This window comes from Rhea americana, unplaced genomic scaffold (genome assembly GCF_003343005.1).
Source record: "Rhea americana isolate MKP2758 unplaced genomic scaffold, rheAme1 scaffold_324, whole genome shotgun sequence".
NCBI classification, from domain to species: domain Eukaryota; kingdom Metazoa; phylum Chordata; class Aves; order Rheiformes; family Rheidae; genus Rhea; species Rhea americana.
This window is the reverse complement of record NW_028186451.1, coordinates 649,661-670,274: the sequence shown is the minus strand read 5'-3', so window position 1 is coordinate 670,274 and position 20,614 is coordinate 649,661. Positions and strand designations below refer to the sequence as shown.

The 20,614-nt window shown below is 38.9% G+C and overlaps 1 protein-coding gene across 1 annotated transcript in view; it reads left to right on the top strand.

Annotated features, from left to right (window-relative positions):
* The window catches only part of FHOD3 (formin homology 2 domain containing 3), a 132,756-nt gene that overhangs the window by 94,426 nt on the left and 17,716 nt on the right, over window positions 1-20,614 (top strand). Inside the window, exons 19-23 of the mRNA XM_085310716.1 lie at window positions 5,903-6,093; window positions 6,992-7,184; window positions 12,696-12,719; window positions 15,449-15,620; window positions 17,566-17,727. Coding sequence (XP_085166842.1) covers window positions 5,903-6,093; window positions 6,992-7,184; window positions 12,696-12,719; window positions 15,449-15,620; window positions 17,566-17,727 — 742 coding nt within the window. The remainder of the gene's footprint in view (window positions 1-5,902; window positions 6,094-6,991; window positions 7,185-12,695; window positions 12,720-15,448; window positions 15,621-17,565; window positions 17,728-20,614) is intronic.

Sequence of the window (20,614 nt, the reverse complement as noted above, 5' to 3'; positions counted from 1 at the left end):
AAAAGAAATAATCTTTGATAATAGACAATATATATGGTAAAAAATGGTAGAAAAGCCGTAAAAGATACTGAGGGTACATAAGTTATTCACCGGCCTTCAAAATAAAACTTTGGATAATTTGCACTGGTTTTCATAAGTGCTTTTCAAGTAGAAACCTCAGCATAATGTGGACTTGCTTCATCACTTTCCCTCCATTTATTTGTTATATTTTGTTTTTTTCCCCTCTTCAATCCAGTTGCCACGTTTCTGACCCTGTTTGAAGGTTGGTTACAAATGCAGGAGACAGGAAATGTTATTGTAATGAGATGCAGCATCCTTGATTTGAATACAGTTTTGTACTCATGGTAGTGGTGAGCTTGTTCCAGAGAATACAGATTTACTTGGAAGAGAAAACTTGCATGTAAAGCACATTCCAGATGAGGGAATTCAGAAGGAAAATAACCTTTTCTCTTACAACAACTACAGTGGTTTGCTGTGTACAGCAACATACACCTAGAATTGTATATGCTGCCCTAAGGAGTATATAGCACAAGATGTTTAAGATTGCAGTCAACTCATTTAATCACTAGTGTCACCTGAAAGTAGTCCTCCTCCTTCCCTCTTCCATGGAACAAATAATGAGTCCAATTTCTCCATTTCCATGTGAGATTTGTGGCCAGCAGCAGAGAGCGCGGACAAGTGATACCCCAACCCAAAGACTGTTACTCTCTAAAACGCGTCCTTCTTGAATGACTGGAACATGATTTGGCATTAGAAAGTTAGAATTAGAAAGTTTTGAATTTATACATACAGTAGGCAATACTGAATTAATTGCGTAGAACTGATCTTGAAGAAAGTCAACATTTTAAAGACCAATGTTCATGGAATCTGAAGAGGCAAGGAAGTAAATACTGAGCCACTTGATGGTAGTGGCAGTATTTGGAGAGAAATGAGTCAGGTGGAATCCAGTAATAATGGAAGATTGTTACGGTAGTAGATATATCATGTGATATTGTAGTCTTAACCCTATGAAGTGAGAGCCCTCATGGGATAACTTTTCTTTTTTTTTTCTTCCAAGATTTTGACACCAGAGAAAGGGTAGGTGACAAAAGAAAGGAGGATTAGAAAGAAAAGCGTTGAAATGAGTGCTGTAGTTGCTGGCATGTGGTTTGAGGGTGTCACTCTTGGTCTGAGAATTACTAGTGCAGAACATGGTGGTACGTTGGATTAGAAAATAGATTGGGGGTGGGGTGTAAGTTACCTCTTGGTGAGGCAATGATTTCCTGAATGAGGCTGACCTTGCAGGGCTTTTGTTGGGTTAAATAGTCTTTAAATCCTATTTGGATTAACTACCTCTGGATACCCAGTTGGAGTGCAACAATGTCTACATAGGTACTTCTCAGAAGACTGAACAGTGGTGCTTAGCCAGTGATTCCATGGATAAATAAATTGTTCTGATTATTTTTCAACTACTATGGTTGCCAATGGAGAGGAACCTGGCAGGAGAAACATATGAAGTATATCCCAGGAGTGTTTAGAAAGTTGCTTTCTGTAAATTGATTTACAAATCAAAATAAATATTGCAGAGTGTCTGAAAGAAACGTCATTTTTATTTTGCATAACAAGAGCTGAAGTCTGCTGTTTCTTTTGCCTAAGGAGAGAAAGAAAAAGATTTATTTTTAAACTTGTAGTATAAGATAATAGTAAGCAGGAGAGGCAAGGTGCAYATCCTTTGCATACGTGTGTACTGAGTTGAGGAGGAAGAGGAGTGTACATTTCCACCTTCCTCARAATCCCCGGGGCTAGACACAACGTCAACATACTGCTCTCCAGCAAGAAAGCTTTAACAATCATTTCAGATTGCTTTTTCTTTGTTCAGTGGAGCATAATTATAAAATACTGCCACAGCAGTTTTCTCTTAGAACCTTCTCTTCTGTTGTCTCGTGGAGGCAAAATTTGATGTGAAACTCATCTAAATTCCATCTTAGTCATGGTATGACCTTCCAGCTGGAAGTAGGGATTAGTCCTTTCGAAAAAGAAAGAAAGAAAAAAAATATGATTCATCTCTACCATTATGCAACATCAATTAGTAAAGAGTTGGAAATAAACACATGAATAAAAAGTACAATCTACAATCCATTGAGAATGATGTGGTGCTGGCAGGAAAATAGTATGGTATTTTGTGTGCTTTTTAATGTTTGCTTTATGTAGGTTAGAGTAAATAATTCTCATTACTCCACACGTTCTTCTCCTTACCCTCGAGCTACAGCATGTATCCTAATGATCATTTATCATCACTTTCAGTGTTAAAGATGTTTGTAACACCTTCAGTGTTATAAGACTGCAAAACCAAACACCAATAATAGCCTTAATGACAAAAAGGAGATTACAGGGATATTAATGAACACAGTAATTGCTTTGAGAGGTTTGTGTACCAATACTGATCTAGGTTTGGACTAATGAGCTCATCTTTCACAGTCGGTTACCTCAGTTAAAGTGAGGCTAAACTGTTGTTTTTCTAATGGACTTGTGTTGTACTTGCATTTTTCAGTGATGCAAGGACCTGCTGTTTCATGATAGAAATATGCATAAAACAGAGAGGCTGTTGGCCACACAGTTGCAGACTGTGGACAGAGAAGAGGATCTGAGGATGACAAACTCTGTAGGATTGTGCTTTTCAGTGAAATCAGCTGTTTATGATTAAGGGAGTCAGTAGCTGTCTGTGTTGTTAATATTCCAGCACATAACAAGGCATAGAAAATGTAAGAGTTTGCAGAATAAGAGCATGTTACTTCAATGGGATTTTGATGTAATTTGCCAATTAAAAATATATACCATTATTTAAAATGACCACTAAAAGCCTGTCTAGGTGAGGGAAGATATATAAGCTTAAGATACACTAATTGCTAGATGCAACCTGAATAATTATATCCTACTAGCYGATACCAAACAGCCATGCTGGAGCCTCTGTGTAAGTTAAACAGTTGCAGGGAAGTCCAGGTAGTAGATGAATGATTAGAGGATCCTYGTCTGTGCCGTGCTATGAAGGTTTTGCCTAGTTGCTTATCTGAACCCCTTTTGCACTGCAAGGTGTTGGCATTTGAAGACTTTCAAGCTTTCTTTAAGTGTAATTGTGGTAGGCGAGCAAGTGGCCGACAGCAAGCTGGAGCTGGTGCTAACTGGGGGGGGAATGGATGTGCTGTGTGTATTCATCGCGGGTACCTTCACTGCTTGTGACCTCTTGGCAGCTGCAGCCYGATGGTCCTGGCACGTTGTGAGGTGAAAATCTGGTAGGAGAAACTCTGCTGTTGAGTCAAGAGTTGGTTGTGTGTGTGTATGAGGGGCAGGGGAGAGGCAGGCTGAAGGGACAGCACGCGGGGGAGAAATGGTACAAGTAACAGCCTCAGGAAAGATGAAAGTGAACAAGGGAAAAGGAAGGGAGAGCAAGGAGAAGGGATGAAAACTGGGTGTGTAAATTAAGCAGAGRGGATGCACTGCGGGTGACCATTATGTTACAATGTTTCCCATTAGAGAGCATCATATACTATTGCTGTTGGGGGGCAAAAAAATGTCTGTTTTCCTCTGTGGTTTAAAGTGTCATATGGGAAGTACTCTAGTGTTTCAAACTACCGGATGACTTGACAGCATTTGTGGAAGAGTCTAGATATTTTTAACTTTAGGTTTTTGCCTGCTATTCAGTCTGAACTTTTAAATCTCACTTCTGTRAGTTCTGGTAGGAAAAATCCGGTCACTAGGCTGGTTGGTTTTGGTTTTTTGTTTTGTTCATTTTGTTTTATTTTTAAAAAAGATCTTGAGACTTAGCTGTGTTAGTCAGCGTTCTGTTGGGAAACAGTTTCTAGACTATGCACCAGCATGGTTAGAGAAAACAGATGTTCTATGGTGTATCACATGCATGAAAAATTTTCACTTAACTATAGACCTAGAGCATTTACCTTACAGAGATGCAGGGGATTCTTGTCTCTCTTCGCCCTTAGAGACTTGAACCTGAGAGCTTTTTGATAGACTAAAACTCATTCTGTCTCCAGTGAAAGTTGTCATGTCATAAAATAAAAATTAAAAAGCTCAGCTATAGCGACTGAGGGGGATSCCCAGACAGGTTGGATAATTCTTTGTGGCAAGGTTTAGAAATGCCTCCTCTCAGCATCTTTTGTCCCCAGTAGGAATGCTGGTATTTTTTTCCCATGTGTGTTTTAGATATACCGTCTGTGGACAACAGCAATGTGTTTATCATCAGCAAGGAAAACAATGACCTGGAGAGGGCTTCTTTTCTTTCTTTCTTTTTTTTTCTTTTTTTTTTTTATTTATTTAAACATACGTATTGATATTCTAATGAAAATAAAACCCCACAGCTGCTCTGCCTGCAGGGCTTTTCTAAATAGCAGAATGGATCAAAAGATGTTTTAATTTCCTTGTGAGAGGAAAAAATCATCATTTTAAATCAGGGYAAAAATGAGTCAAATCAGTACCAGGGGCTTTTTAATAATAATGCATTTCTCATGGCTATAGTCAGTACAGGTCTCAGCAGTGGGTGCTATATACAGCTGAAAATTTTATTCTGTGTTATATAGATGCTGGAACCAATATCAGGAACTTGAGGCTTAAAAAAATACCCAGAAAATCTTACAYTGAGACTTGTCTGTAATAGAGATTGACCTGAACTGAGAAGGTTTGGATCTAGATCCAAATTTCTCCAAATTTGAACTAGTTTGTATCCAAGGCTAATTTCTAATTTTCAGCCATGAATAATTTTTAGGACCATAAGAAAATTAAACCCCATTCAAACAGTCATTCGCTATAGAGTGAGGTAAAACCTATATCTGATACTAATTTTCATTTAGTGTTATGGAATTAACTAGAGTACCAAATTCTAAAATTGCAAACTCTGCCATTTTTGGAGTTTGAGAGATAAATCTGTATTTTACAGTTTGAGTTCATCTGTATTGTAAAGTGGCATTATAAAATAAATTTTTCCTGTCTTTGGAATTCAAGAACATATTGGGCAGTTGTCCATTTGCTAGGTTCATACAGTGTGCTGTGACTAGATAGTTAATGCACTTAGTCCAGTTGTTAGCAACACATCCTAAATGACTTCTCTAGACTATTGCATTTTGAACACCTTTTTTGGTTGATGAGTAAAGGAGAGCCTCTCTTTCCCCTTCTGTGGAATGAAATGACTTCTGTCCTGAAGAATGTTTCTGCAGGATGCAATAATATATTTTAACTGTGTTGACAGACTTTCTAAGCCATTATAGGATCTTGTTGCAAGYTAGTAGAATCATACTATATGTCAAGTGATGCAAGTTAGCACTGAGTCCACTTACTTTGAATAGAGTTTTAAAATGTTCTGGCCTGTGAACTTTATAATTAGCAGTAGGTCATCTATTAACAAGTCGGTGTATAAGTAAGAAATATAGCCAGGTGCTTCCTAATCTGGAGAGGTATTGGCTGCATACAACAGTGAGCAGCAAGCATGGTATAAAAAGCTATTAGTAATAAAGAAAAGGATTAAGTTTAAGCTAAAGTTTAGTGTAACCTCAACAGAAATAATTGAGTCATGCAGTTCTTTGGTGTAGCTGTGAAGTTATTTAGCAAGCAAAGCAAACTGCAGTATTTTATTGTTCCTTCTTTAGATAGTGGGTCTCCAAAAAGAAAAATAGAAATAAGTGTGTATGGATATATTTCTTTGTTCCCATTTTTCTACTAGCATTTCATGTCTAGATAAAGTAAAACAGACAGACAGATACTTCATAATTATTTAGCAGCTTATTAATAATGTGTATTAATGTGTTGCTGCCGCTATGTTGGCCCTTTCTTATACACAAATTGTGCATTTCAGATATCCGAGCATGCTACTGCGGTGTTTTTGATTATAGTGTTTAATTTTCTTTCTTTTTTTTTCCAGGTTGACTTTGAACAACTTCAGGAAAACCTGTGTCAGATGGAAAGACGGTGCAAGGCATCATGGGATCACCTTAAGGCTATAGCAAAGCATGAAATGAGGCCAACTCTAAAGCARAAAATGTCCGAATTCCTTAAGGACTGTGCAGAAAGAATTATAATCCTGAAGATTGTTCATAGAAGAATAATTAACAGGTACAGCATTAGACTGGTGATAGCCCTGGCAATATCCTGATAAAGGAATTATTAATATTGTAAATTATGAAATCATAAATATTACTTTTTGAAGTGTGTAATCCGTATTCCAGCWAGCACATTCACCCAGATATGGGTGGTGAGCACTTTGTCATAGACGCTTATTTAAGAGAGATCCTCGCTTCAGAAAGTTTCASTATTTCTGATGAATTCACCAGATTCCTCTTGTGTTTATCTATCATAGACTGGAAAAAAACTTTTTATCATCAAGGATATAGATGTAGCTAAAAGGCGCTGGCATGCATTTAAACATTGTGTGCTATTGTAAATCATGTAATATAGAAGCAACAGTAGAAGTTGCAAATAGTCCAAAATCTCTGAATGCCACAGAAGTAGTAAAACTGTGAATTGAGAGTATCCCAAATTAAAGTACTTAGAAGTTAATATAATTTTATGGTCATTTTTGTGAAGCAGAAATTCTTTTCTTCCTCTGTTTCCTAGCCTGTAAATCTGCATTCTTCTTGTCTAGACTTTCCCCAGCATCCTAACAGCCTCTTTGAAGTTGTTTAATACAAATAAATAGAATCTAAACTTAATAGATAYTTTCTTCTGTAACTGAAATTGCTCATTCACATGCCAAATTAGTAATATAAAGTAGATGGAGTTCCATAAACATCTTATCTCCTGCATCAGCCTGRGAAAATGAGCTGAGATGAAGTTATCATAGACTAGACTTTCATGTTTTTAATTATAAAGCATGACAATGTTATGCAAAGCATCCATGAAAATTTTGTAGCACAAAAGAAATGATAGGAATTAATAAAATAATAAATGGATTCAATGAAATGTTTTTTTTCCTAGAAACTAAGATTTTCTTCATGAACTCATTGTTTTTCAGATTTCACTCATTTTTGTTATTTATGGGCCATCCTCCCTATGCAATACGTGAAGTCAACATCAATAAGTTCTGCAAAATCATTAGTGAATTTGCTCTGGAATACCGTACCACAAGGGAACGAGTTTTGCAGCAAAAACAAAAGCGAGCTAACCACAGGGAAAGAAACAAGACCAGAGGGAAAATGATCACAGATGTAAGTGGCAAAATATATCTACCGCGGTGTGGCTTTGTAAAACTTTCTTTCAGTGAGTGTCACATAGGAAGTGTTATTTTTCTTTGGTTTTATTCTGAAGGAGTTCTTCTGCTATAAGTAATGAACTCTATTCTCTTAAAAGTCAGAAGCTGCAAGTAATTGATTATGGATATTTTTGCTGCRTACCAATTTACAGAATGTGAACAAGCCTAGATTAAGCATCTAAAAGAATGTCTCTCATTGCACAAAATCATGCAATATAGAAGCAACAGCTCTAGAATACAGCAGGGCTGGTGTGTACCTAATCAGTCAAGAATATAGAGAAATAAACCTGGAAAATTAGGCTCCTAACTGAGGGCATGATTCAGATGACAAATCATATTTTTAAGTAAGTGATTACAATTGAATGTAAAATGGAATTTTAAGCTCTCTTCTTGAGTATTCTTAACATACATCCTTTAGTCTTGCTATTTTTTATTTATATATACACACATGTGCATGCCAACACACACACGGACCAATTTTCTTCTTAACTTTAAGGCACAAAGTAGCCAACTTTATGGGAACAGACTGCTCTGGGGTTCTGAAAAAAATGATGAATTTAYGTGCCCATTAGATGCTTCCTTGCAAACCTTGCTGACTGTATTCTTGCTGTACTGGTAAAATAAAATAAGATTAGTTTTCTCTGCATAGTTAACTTCAAAATATCCTTGATTTTTTTTTTCTTAAGCTGATGTAGTTTGATTCAATCCAAATAAAGTTTTAAGATGYGCCAGTACTTAATAAAAGTTTCCAGCTGTCTCAAAATCCAAATCTGGAGTCTCGATTAGATGCGAGTGGTTCATCGCATATGAAGCTACCCCTGCCTTTGGCATGAGAAGTCTTAAGCTGATTACAGTTTTATGGCCAAAAGCTCAGGCAACCTCAAGATATATAGATACACACACACACTCACAGACACACACACAGACACACACACACACACACACACACACACACACACACATATATATATAAGAACCAAATTGACAATGTGTGAGACCCCAATCTCACACATTGACTCACAATCATATGTAGATATTTCCTGGCAGTATCCTCTTTAAATTTGGAAATATGCTTCATCTACAGGGAATGTTAAACCTGTATTATTATCTCAAAAGATTTTCCTTTTGGTCTAGCCTCATGTTAAGGAAGGGTCTCTGATTTTATGTGAGGGGTTTAATATAGTCATAAAAAATTTCAAAACYACCACTGAGGAACTGAGACTTTTTTTTTCAACTGCTGTGCAGTTTTTCTCCAGTATTGCAGAGGGGTTAAAGGATGGCATTGACCAAAGAGATTGGTAAATTTAAAATTCAATTTCCTTAAATACTTTTTGCTAGTTTAGGTAATACTTAATATTAGCGAAGATGTGCAGGAGTTACTGTTTTCCTAGTGCATAACATAGCATTTCTGTATTATCTGTCCAGGAGAACTGACGGTGGCAGGACTGAGAAAGCTTCTCCAAGTCCTGTGCCTTCACAAAATGTKAAGGGAGAAGGAAGTCTGATCACCAGATGCTGGGTTCAGGAAATAGAGGGCAGTGACCTTTTAAAAACAGGATCAGGGTTGATGGCTAGTCAGTGAAGGGCAAAGCTGGAGATGATAGCCTTTTTCTGGAAACATAAGAGAGGGTAAGAGAAGAGGTAAGAGAAGGCAGTTAGGCCTTCCCCACAAAGGTGTATTCTAGGAAGGAGATGTCTGTTCGACTGAAGATGGTGTTGAGATTTTACAAGAATTAAATGCCGTCTGACAGCTAGTATGCCACCTAAAATTATCTTACAGGTCCCCAGAAAGGGAACAGTTCCCCATTACTAATTCATACTTRTATGAATTAGTCCTATTAGCTTTTTTAAAAAAAAAAAAAAAGGCCTATTGGAGTAAAAAAAAGCATTCTTTGACATTCCCCAGATAGAGATTTTCTTTAAGGGGACCATATGGCTACTTTGGGACTTCTTAAAACTACTGAATTGTAGCCCAGTAATGTGGCAGTACATGGATTGCAGTACATGCTAAAACAGAATTATAGTTACATCAGTTTATTTGTCACAGCTTCCTTTGAGATCTTCAAAGTCAAATCTACCTCAAAACAAGATTCAAAGTCAGCAGAGTGGAAGCTATGTATGTGTAGAGAATGGTGAAAAGGGGGAGTTTTGTTGCAGTTTCATGTTGGCTGTGGTTTTTATCATAGAATCATAGAATGGTAAGGTTGGAAGGGACCTCTGGAGATCATCAAGTCCAACCCTCAGCGYAGCCCTCTGTTTCTGATTTTCTTAGTGTTTTATATTTGTGTGCATTGGAAAGGGACGGTTTATCTGTAATGCATTGACAAGGCGTTGAACTAATTAGAAAATACTGATTTAAGAAATTTCAGATCTTGACATTGGAAATAAACTCTTTGTAGAAAGTAATTCTAATAAGAAATAATCCCGTGGAATTTTAATGTCTGCTTTTAGCAACCTAAGAGGATTATGCAGAGATTCCACCAAGAGTCACTAGAACATATGTTACTTGRTATTTACCTCCTTCTGTCCTTTAGAGAGTCTGCTCGGGATCCCGGTTTTATCACCTTGCAGTTCACTGTCTTCAGGCAGAAGAAGGGGAATGCAACAGAAGCAGGAATGAATAAACCAGAAAACCTAACCAGTCCAGTTCTTAACAAGAAGGCTCCTATCTCTTAATCCTGAGTACCCCCTGCAGACCTGGGAAGCAGCAGTCTGTGCTGAGTCTTTGCACAGAGAACTTTCCTCACCTTCAACAATTGCTCGTGTGGAATAGGGCACTATGAGGAATATTTCCAGTTTAATTTATTATTTTAACACTGAGATCTTTATATATTCTTTAATAGCTGAAATGGACCAGGCACTAACAGTTGAAATCTCAGAGAATGTTGTCTGCGTAAGGGATCGGGAGGGAAGTGGGGTCAGGTGGTGGGAACAAGGAGTTGCCACCGTTTGAAAGGGAAGCTTTAGCCAGTGATAGCTGTCATTCATTTTAGGCATGCTAAAAATAACAAGCAAGTGAAATAGGGAAAAAAAGCAATTGTAGAGATAGAGACTGAGTTTTTCTTTTTTTAACAATTTTTAATAATAGTAGGTAATATAAGCATCTGTCTTCTAGATTTATGAAGCACTGCTTTTTATGATACTTGAGAGTTTCAATTCCAAAATTGCTACGTAATAGAAATAGTATTTTTAAATGGCAAAATCCACTAATGCTAGCCTAAAGGAAAAAAGGAAGGGTGGGGGAGGAGAAGGCGTTCTGGAAGATCTCCAGGAATTGTCCTGTGACATCTAATATTGATAGAAGAAYTGAGCAGTGGTTTTTTTCCTACAAGTAACAGCTTGTGCCTGCAGGAGATGTTCAGTGTAGGAATATTCTTCTAGTRCTGTTTGGTAACATTACATTAGTTATTATTTTCCTAGTTTATTAATATTTCTAAGTGTATTTATAATAATGAAATGAAGAAGCAAAGAAAAGGCAGAAYATATACACTTGGGCAAGAGCAGTTTGCCTTCCTGAAAGAACAAAGTTTGATTCATGCATTTTGCTAATTTAGTTCCTGTCCCTCTTGTTGGGGGCAGATGATTCTCCAGACATGAAAATGTGAAGGGGACTGTGAACCGCTTCTCCTGTACGCTGGAGTGGCTTTGGGTGTATAAAGGCAAACRTTGTGGACATTAGAGATGAGGAGAGCCAAGCACAGAGTAGTACGTTGCCTTTAACAAAACCACATAGCCAATTTCTTTTACCTAGATCAAGTGTGGAAGAAAACTAGCAGCTGTGACTTTGCCTGTTAAAATGTAATTTGATTATAATGTAATAATATAATGTGCTTTTGTCTGGATCACACTCGTCCTAATGTGCCTATTCTGCTCTTTCCCCTTTCCCTGGGTGCCTTTTGCATATGGTTTAGCTTGATTTGTTCTCCTCCTGCCCCCCCCCCCCTTTTTTTTTATTAGATAACTTTACATATGGATTAGAACACAAATATGTTCTTGCTTCCTATTCTTCTCCTTTCTGTTTCTCATTTACGCCAAAAAGTGAACAGTAGCCTTTCTCGGAAGAATTGCTTTGTGGTGTGATTCCCCCCTCCCCACTCTTGGGGGGTGGAAAAAGCAAATGGATCTTTTCATAATGCAAAGGGAAAATACCTGCCCAAGTCCCTCTGCAAAATATCTGCCTGTGTTTCTGTCAGTGCCACTGTGTCCAAAGAAAAATAAGCATCTCACTCTTAGAATAAAACATATCCTTAAAAAGTAATGTTAATGTGCTGCTCAGCATTCTCCCAGCTAATCTTCTTATGGAGATTGTGCTGAAACTATGATGAGGGCCAAAGTAAATGAGGCTTTCATTTTTAATGATGAATGTTTCTGGAACAGAATGCATTAATCCCAGAAAAAAAATCATAATTGAGAAGGAGATAAGGTTAAAAGTATGCATTAGTAACACAAGAGAGGGGAGTAGATTTAATGGAATGCTTCTTTTTAAAAACAAAATAAAATCCACAAATAAAGAAGATGCACCAGAATTTTTGGGCTATGTCTGCACTTAAAAAAACAAAATTATGGAAACAAGGAGCCCAGTTACTTTAGAAACTGTTTCTCTTTGGGAACCCTTCATGTGGAGTATCTTACAGTCCGATGAAGAATTTCCCAGGTATTTGTGAACACAACTCTAAATATTTTGTAATTCCCCTTAAGGCCCTGAAATTGAAGAACACTCTACATGCTGTAACATTTCGATATGCCCATTACATTTAATGTATTGTGACTCTCAAGGTAGTTTTACATGCCTGGTGTCATAGAGGATGAAAGTGTTGAATGATAAAGGATAATTGCACCTCTGATTTCTAGGGTCTAGTATCAGGGAACTGCTGAAGAACCTTAAGCACACATTCAGAGACTCCTCAGCACTTGATTTCTGTGCTCTGTTAAACTGGAGCTTAAAGCTGAAAAACTCCAGCTTAAAAAAGAATGAAAACAAGCAGTCTAAGGGTAGAGAAGAGGAATTGCCAAGAAGCTGACCTCTGCACTGGGAGAAAGAGCAACCAGGACCTCCCTGTTCTGAACAGAGTTGGAAAAAGGAGAGAAAGTCCTTTCTAGTGCTCTCAGTTTCCAGAGGGCGAAATATGGGCAGGCGATAGCATGACTCAAGGGAGAGATATGGAATGTGTCAGAGATGGTTTCAGTTCATAATTTCCTCAGAAAAATCAGAAAATTTTAAATCTTATCCTACTGACAGTGACAGTCTGTACTGCGTGCAATGGGATTACTGCTCTTTCACCAAAGGGAATTAGCAAATTGATTGTCTAAGATACAAATTCTGTATACACTTTGTATTTATATGTCCTCCTACAGTTGCGTAAAAAATATCACGGTTACCTCTTACTCTGTTGTGGTTTGACCATACTGTCCTTCCTAAATCTTGCTGTTTGTCCTTCTCCGCCCTGCCCTTTGTCTCTTTTGGCAGACCGATGAAGAGGAGGATGCTGAGGTATGGTTCTGTGAAAGAGCATGTCATTCCCATATCCCCTGTGTGCTCTAACAGCTAATTTCTAACCCAGTTAGTATGGACTGCRTAACTCCATCTGCTCAACTGGACTATGAACCATGACATTTTTCTCATAGCTTTTTGGCTCTATTGTAAGAATGTATTTTTACAGTCAGCTTTACCATTTGCTTAAATGCTCTCTCAAATAAGGATATCCTGATTTGAGCCTTAATTATTTTAAGTTTCCTCTTTTCTTTTCCTCAGTGTCTGTTTACTTAAACTGCAAAGTATCTCTATTACCCAAAACATCTATGATCTGAATATTATGGATATCATCAGTTATTCGGTGTTAAGGATTTCCATGATAATTTTACAGTCAATTTGAAGCTGTGTAAGTCCAAATATTATTATAAGGTGTTCAAAGGCATCAGGCTATAGGAATGCAAAGCAAATTGTAATGAGTCTATCCTTGCTGCATGATTTGTGAGAAATACTCGTCAGTCCCGAAGAGGTGAGCCATGGAGTAGTTCATGTATTTATCCTCAAGTGCTCCTGAAACTGGAAAATGATCAAAAGAATGAATAAATAACATAAGAACTGTAATGCACCATCATTCACAGTACAGCTATGTATTGGTTTGGGAGCATCTCTTGTGCATTGCATTTTTTGTTCAGCATTAGCACTTTGTTTAATAGTCTCGCCATAAAAAATGAGGCTTCATGCTCGAAGTGTCATAATGACAGTCCCTGGCTCAAGTGACTAGGATTTGGGCATTAATTTACACAAACATTTGAAAATCAAAGAAGTGCAATAAAACTTCTGGCTATAGAGCTTCTTCCCAATGATGATTTATGCTGTATATCATGGGCTGCAGAAAGAAGATTACAAAAACTAATTTTCTTATGCCAACACTTAACTAACCTGTGTGAATTCTAACTAATAGTTATGGGAAGGTATCATCCTTTTTTATTTTCTGAAATGGATATTGGTTAGCTTTACAATCCATTTTAAGCAAAAATTGCATGCACTTTAGTAGAAGTTTAATGTTTCCTTTTTTATTTTCTGAGATGGATATTGGTTAGCTTTACAATCCATTGTAGGCAAAAACTGCATGCACTTTAATAGAATTTTAATGTTTTTCTGTCTTTTAATTTCACATGTAATACTCCAGCACTTGCACACTTTCCAAATCAACATGTTGCAAGTTAACWTTATTTTAAAAAAAACTTCTCGCTATTAAAAAAAAAATCTCATACTAGTATATTTAGCTCAGTGCCCTGTAGGGATTATTGTTTTCCTACTCAGTTAAATTGCTATTATTCTGAAAAGTCATTATGTTAAAATAGCATCATCCTCTCATTGATTTCCAGATTAAATATTTTCAGTTTGCAGTCTTAAAGCCCTGTGGACTCAATCTGAGCTCTGAAAGTAGGGCTGATTCTTTTCTTCCAATTTAACATTATCTGAAAGAAAGTTAATAAATACTGTCGTTCATTATGCAAAGGAAGGATAGAATGCAGCACACCTTCCTTTGTCTGTGTTGAGTCTCTAGGAAATAACAAAGGTTAAAAAGGGGGGGGGGAAGTATTTCAGTTTCTGATGCTGGATTGATATGACTGAAAATATCAAGGGAATAGAACTACTGAGATCTGTTTACTGTCGAGAGCCTGTCTTTCTTCAGGGTGGAATTGCATTTTAAATTTGTTGTAGTCTTTCTGTAGATATGAACAGAGTGAAGCTCAAGATAGCCTTTTGTAGGCATAGGCTGATAAAGGGAGAAAACAGCCTCCTCCTCCCACTGTCAGTRTACAGTGATGTCTTAAAAATTTGGATTCTTCTGCTGCGACTCTCCTTAGGCAGTGTCAGTTTGTGCTGGGATTTGCCTGGCTGCAGTTCTAGATGGATTTCTGCAGAGGCCGGGGCCTCCTGCTGCACTGATGCCTTAGGTGTGTGCAGCTCATTCAGCCACCGCTGTGCGTGTTTTGGGGGTGACAGATCACGGGGAGGCTGGGGCAAGCGAAGGGCAGATCCCAAACCCTCTTTAAGGCCTTTTTTTCTTCTCCTGACTGCAATTTTTGTGTTTTTGCTGTAGAATAATTTGGCTGGTTGTTTCAGGATTGAGGTTTTTCGGGGTATATTTGGGAGTGTATTTAAAATTTACTGTAGATATTTGTGTTTTAGAGCACTTTGAAAGGTTTTCTGTGTAGCAGTGCAAAACAATAAGGGAGGAAAAGGTGTTCTCATAGACCATTTTGCCAACTCTGCCAAGTTACTGAAAGGTGATGATACAGAAAAAAAACAATTTCTTATTTCTGTCAGGTCTCGTGCTGTCCCCCACAGTGTAATATCTGAGCTCAGATTAGTCCCTGCCTGGGTCGAAGGTTTCCAAGCAAGTCTTTGCATTATACCTTATGCTCTTGAAGAGGAGGTCAAAGCAAAGCCCCCGCTAACACATCTTTTTTTCTCTCATTTTGTCTGTTCCTTGATACCAGTTGTTTCTGCTTTATTTCTGCTCGAGGGTACATGGCGTCAGAGAGGAGCAAGTGTTTGTTTTTCCTCTTTGGAGAGCATCCGCGCTCTAAGTCCATCTGCGAGGGCAAGGACCTCGTGTTTTCCTCCGTGCAGTTCATGCTTTGAACGCTGGCCTGTTCTCTTGGCGGTTTTCACTCTGTAGAGCTAAAACCTACCCCGGGCCGTGTCGCTTAAATGRCAAATTGGTTTTCCTCCCGCAGACCGGCAGGTTCTCCAGCAGCTCGCCACCGTCCCAGAGCCAGCCCCAGGGGCTGCAGTACGCCGAGGACGCTGCCGAGCATGAGCACATGAAGGCAGTGCTGAAGACCTCTTCCGTCAGCGGGGAGAGCACTGCCGCGCTGGGCGTTCGCACACGGAGCAGAGCCAGCCGAGGTGAGCGCCAGGCTTCTACTGCGGGCACGTCTGTCGGGACCCTGTAGCCATGCAGCAGCCTAAACCCTTGCATGGTGCCTATGACACAAAGGGTCAAAAGGGAAGGGGGGGAAAAAGTGGTGTTTCCACCCTGCAGTTGGTGATTTGAGGCACAGAGATGTAGACGCCTGAAGTTTGACATGTTGATTGCAGCCAGGGCAGTGTGCGATGCTGCTGGATTAGTGCAGCTGAGGAGCACACATCGCCTTGCTGTTCGGACAGATACCTCTTTCTCTGAGGCCTGCAGCCTCTGCTGTTTCCAAGCGTCAGCACTAGTCATTTCTGAAAGCTGACACAGAGAAAATGAAACCCCAGCTGAAGCTGCTGTTTCTAACACCTGATACTCTGACAAAAGAGTTCACTGGTACAACCATCCTTGGCAGTGAGGTATCTCCATTTCTTGTCCAAGATGTGATTCACTGGTATACCTCTTTAGAAGAGCGGCAAGTAAACCTCTTCTTTGTTGCTAAATCATTTTACAGGCATTGGGCTCACCTGTTTATTTTCCTTCTTTCGCCTTCCCCTCATACCACATATGTGGTTTTGCAAATGATACCTGGAAGATGGTTTTCAAGTAAAGGTCATGCACCATTTCTGTTCTGGTATTTCTTTTCTCTCACATCTGGATATCTTATGCTCTCCTAATTCCTTTTTAGCACCACTGATATCACATCCAGGGCATCTACTCCTCATAGGTATTTTTCCGTGTGCCACTGATTAAGGCTTTAACCCTGATCCTGCCCAGTTTAGAGGTTTCACAGACCTATTTAAGAAGCAGACTACGTAGCTGAAGTACTCAGATGAAATAATTCAAGCTGCTCTGCAACAGGCCAAGTATCCTGGAGTGTTCTGATAATAAGAGTCAGTCTATGTTCCCCTGAAGAGCAGCAGAGGCAGAGAGCAAGTGTGCCAGACAGAAGCTTGTTTGGAGCACTATCATAACAGAACTGCTCCTGACGAGAGCCAGGAAAAGGCAGGGGAATGGGCTGCTAATCAAAGCTGTTGTTTACTGACATCAGGGAAGTGATACAGAGTGGTCTCGCTAGGGATTTTTTAGCTGTTTGCAATTTTACTACACCCACTCTTTTGCAAAGCTTTTTGTCAGTGTTCTTTCGGCATACATGCCTTCAAATAATTCAGAAACGAAGAGCACGCCAACCAGGAGTCCATAGTGGAGGAATCAAAAGATGCATTTGACAGAGAGCTCTGTGGAGCAAGGAGTGCCAGAGCCTTGGTTCTGAGACGTGGCTCGCTTTTTTGTTTGTGGTTTTAACCAAAATTGCTTATATAACTTTTCAGCTTGCCAGCGACTCTTGCTTTTCTGCTTATAACAGAGCACAGGCAGTTGTGCCAGGACAGATAGGACTTTGTGATGAGAAGGTAAATTCTTCGTTATGAGTGGGATGAGACAAATCAAACCACTTTTTTTTTTCTCTTGTCTTGTCCTCTTTGTAAACCTGTGATACAGAGGCTTAGAGATGGACCATCTCTATCTTTCTGATAGGAAGGACCTGTCTTGCAGCTTTGCATCAATTTTGCTGACATGTCTTCTAGTCCCTGTGTAATAGGAGCACAGGGAAACATGGTCAGGCATCAATCCTGCTGTCCCCAGCTTCAGGACAGACTCTCACAGACTGTTGCCAGTTGTATGGTCAAGTCTAGGACTCTGAGGCTGAGGAGAGTAGAAAGTTATAATTGCATTTGAGCTCTCCAGTCTGTGCTGATACAGCAGAGAATCCAGGGTATTATTTTAAAATGTTCTGCATTAGACAGTCTTCTACTTTGACCAGTTTGAAGTAGCAATGACTGAACTGCCCGCTGTAATTCTACAAAAAGCCAATTACAAAACTGAAGCGACACAAGAGACTTCTGTTTTCCCTCAAATTTGTTTGCTTGCCTTTTCCAGGCCGTATTGGTTCATGGAACGCTGGCAACGATGATTCACCTAATGCAACGGATGACGCAGCRGACGAGATCATGGATCGCATTGTAAAGTCTGCCACTCAAGTGCCAAGCCAGCGAGCGGTGCCTAGAGAGAGGAAGCGGTCACGAGCAAACAGGAAGTCACGTGAGTATACGGCTATTATGTGCCTATACTTTTGGTGTATGAACTTGGTCCTTAGTATGGAGACATGCATGGCCAATACACAGCAGCCATGAGTGTGTATTTATGATCGGTATACATGCTTTTTATTTTAAGTTAAATGCTGTTGTGTGCAATGGTCACTCTGTGTTCTAGAAAACTTGAATTGTCCTTAGCGATAAGTGAAGAAAAATGTGTTAGGATGCTTTAGAGCTTCTCTGATGACAATACTTACTTGTAACTACAGAAGTCTGATCAGGACCTCAAATGGAGACTGCTTAAATTCCATAAGGTACTATGATCTCGCATAAAAGTACTTGTATCTGTAGCTGAWTTTATGCATAAAGCAAATAGTTAAGTAGCCTGAGAGATTTTCACCTTTTAAAATCTTTCTCTATTGTGCTATACACCCTTCTTCTGCAGCCCTGAAAACAAAATGTTTACTTACCTTGGTGCTGTTTGGATGCAAAGTGRTTATAGACTAGGTGGGCTTCCCCTGGGAAAAAAAGGTAGCCCATTTATAAGACAGTCTTCCAATGGTGTACTGCAGCCACAGGGATGAATTCGGGTACCTGTTTACGAGCAATTTGATTTTGCAGTTTAGTAAGTACAGTGTCTAAGAGRTGATGGTCTTGCTAGCTTTTTTTCTAATGTGAGGGACTACTGCAATTACTGTGACAAGAATAAGTACCTGAAGAAAGTAAAATTATGCTGTTTAATGTCATTCACTATGTGTGGCTTTTTGACTACCTTTCCATCCATCTTTTTAGCATTTCTGAGAAGTTAGGACACAGAGGAGACAACAACAGTGAGTGAAAAATCACACGGAYGTTCTTTTTTCGTGGAATTGTTCTAATATAGCTGGTGATCGAAAGCACTTGGTGTAAGCAGTAATCGATTGCTATGAACTAGCATGTGCTGAAAGCATATTCACTTTCTCCAACATGCTAAGGAAGAAACTTCTGCATGTGGCAAGAGTAAAAGCAAAGCAGACATGCTGTTTAGATGAGCCAGATTTTYAGCAAAGAAAATGAGAAAATGAGCTGACACTGGATTGTCCGTCTCACTTTCCATCATGCACTATGCTGTATGTCTTTGCGACATCGTCTTCTGCTACTACCTACTTCCCCCATGCAGTTGTGRTGCACATGTGCTGACTGCCCTAGCTGGCTTGTGTATATCAAACAAAGCTCCTGTATGTTTACCTATTTCTATGGTTTACCCCATGCTGAACTCTTCCTCTGTTAGCAACACTGTCCTCACGCATACACACTGAGAAGCCGTATTTCTCCTCCTTACCAGGCACCTTTTTCCCAAGGAGGTACTTGCTGCAGCAAAAGAGGATGATAATAAAAATACTATATATTTTTCCTTGAAAGAGTCTTTCATACTAATTTAGTGAAAACATCAATGAGGTTTAGGGATTCAGTAAATGTTTAGGCTGGGACTGATTTCCATTGTAATTAATCATGGCAGAATCCAGCTCTTTTGCTTGTTTGCTCTTCAAAATCTGGATGAGACTCTTAAGTGGATTAAAAGGCAGTTTCCAAACAAACATAAAGTTCAGTAGTTTAGCATCCCCTTCAGCTGATATGTGCTGAAAGAAAGTGTGAAGGGAGAATATCTTAACTAAACATTTTCCCTGTCATACTTGATATACCCAGATGAATAAATGAGGTAGTTCAGCTTTAAAATACACTCAGCTGGACTGATAATATGGCACCTATGTGTTCCAGGAAAAGAGCAGAGACTAGCTCCTGTAAGTATGTAACTGTAAGTTAAATGAGGWGAAGATTTTCCTGGTAGAAATATAACCCAGATCCTGTATGAGCGTATTAGAAATTAKATCTTAAGCATGCTTGAATGGTTTAGTTTAGCAGATTCTATGATATTTATTATCTGCTCAGCAAAGAGACCCTAATATCTGGTGGGTTTGATTCACCTGGTTCAATCTTCAAGTTCCCATATACATCTTTTGGCTTTTGCTGCTTGTTCAGTATTCACACCGTTTATGAACATCAAAGTAAAACTCTGTTAAAAGAAAAAGCTTTCATTGCGTATTGCGTTGCACATGTCTCATTGCTTTTAACAMAGAAATGAAAATCATTAGGGTCACTTAATATTTRGCAAAGCTTTTAGTGAACCTGCACTGAGTTCTCTCTTTTTAGAAAAATTAGAAACTCAAAAGATTTATATCCATTTCCATAGTAAATATTTCCTGTGGTTCAGGTACAGGGTTCTCATGAGAGAGGGATTTGACAGAAATACAGGAAAATGTGGAGTAAAAGCAAGTGGTACTCAAGTCATCTRTAACTAGGAGAAGAATAGAAACAGGAGAAGGTTCAGTTACATTCAAGAAATAGTTTTAATGGGAAAATGAGATATTTTGACAGGYTCAGTTGAAACACTTTACCTTTTGCAATTGTTGAGCAGCACGACTGTAGCTTGTATGCAGAGAGCATAGGTAGATATTAATGATATGGAAGAGTCTGAGATCTCAAAGCAATCAGCAGAACTGTAAATTGTGAGGAGGTATAAGGCAGTGAGGAGTCCAATGGAAGACAGATGGGAACATCTGCATCTGTTGGTATAGCCATTGAAAATATGAAGGGTCACTGTTAAATCCAGAAATTCGAAAGTGACTGAGAAACTAGTAAGAAAGAATTTGTTCAGCAGGTGCCGAAAGGGACTACAGAAAGTTAAAGCACACAGCCCATGAAGTCTGAGCTCTTGTGATGACCTGCAATGAGAAAACTTTATTTTGTGCTAGGCTTTTACACACTAAAGATCTTTCAAGACAAAATTAGGCATGTAGAAGTACAGTAACAACTGGAAGTCATTGCCTCATCATGGGTGTTCAGTGACCTGTCTA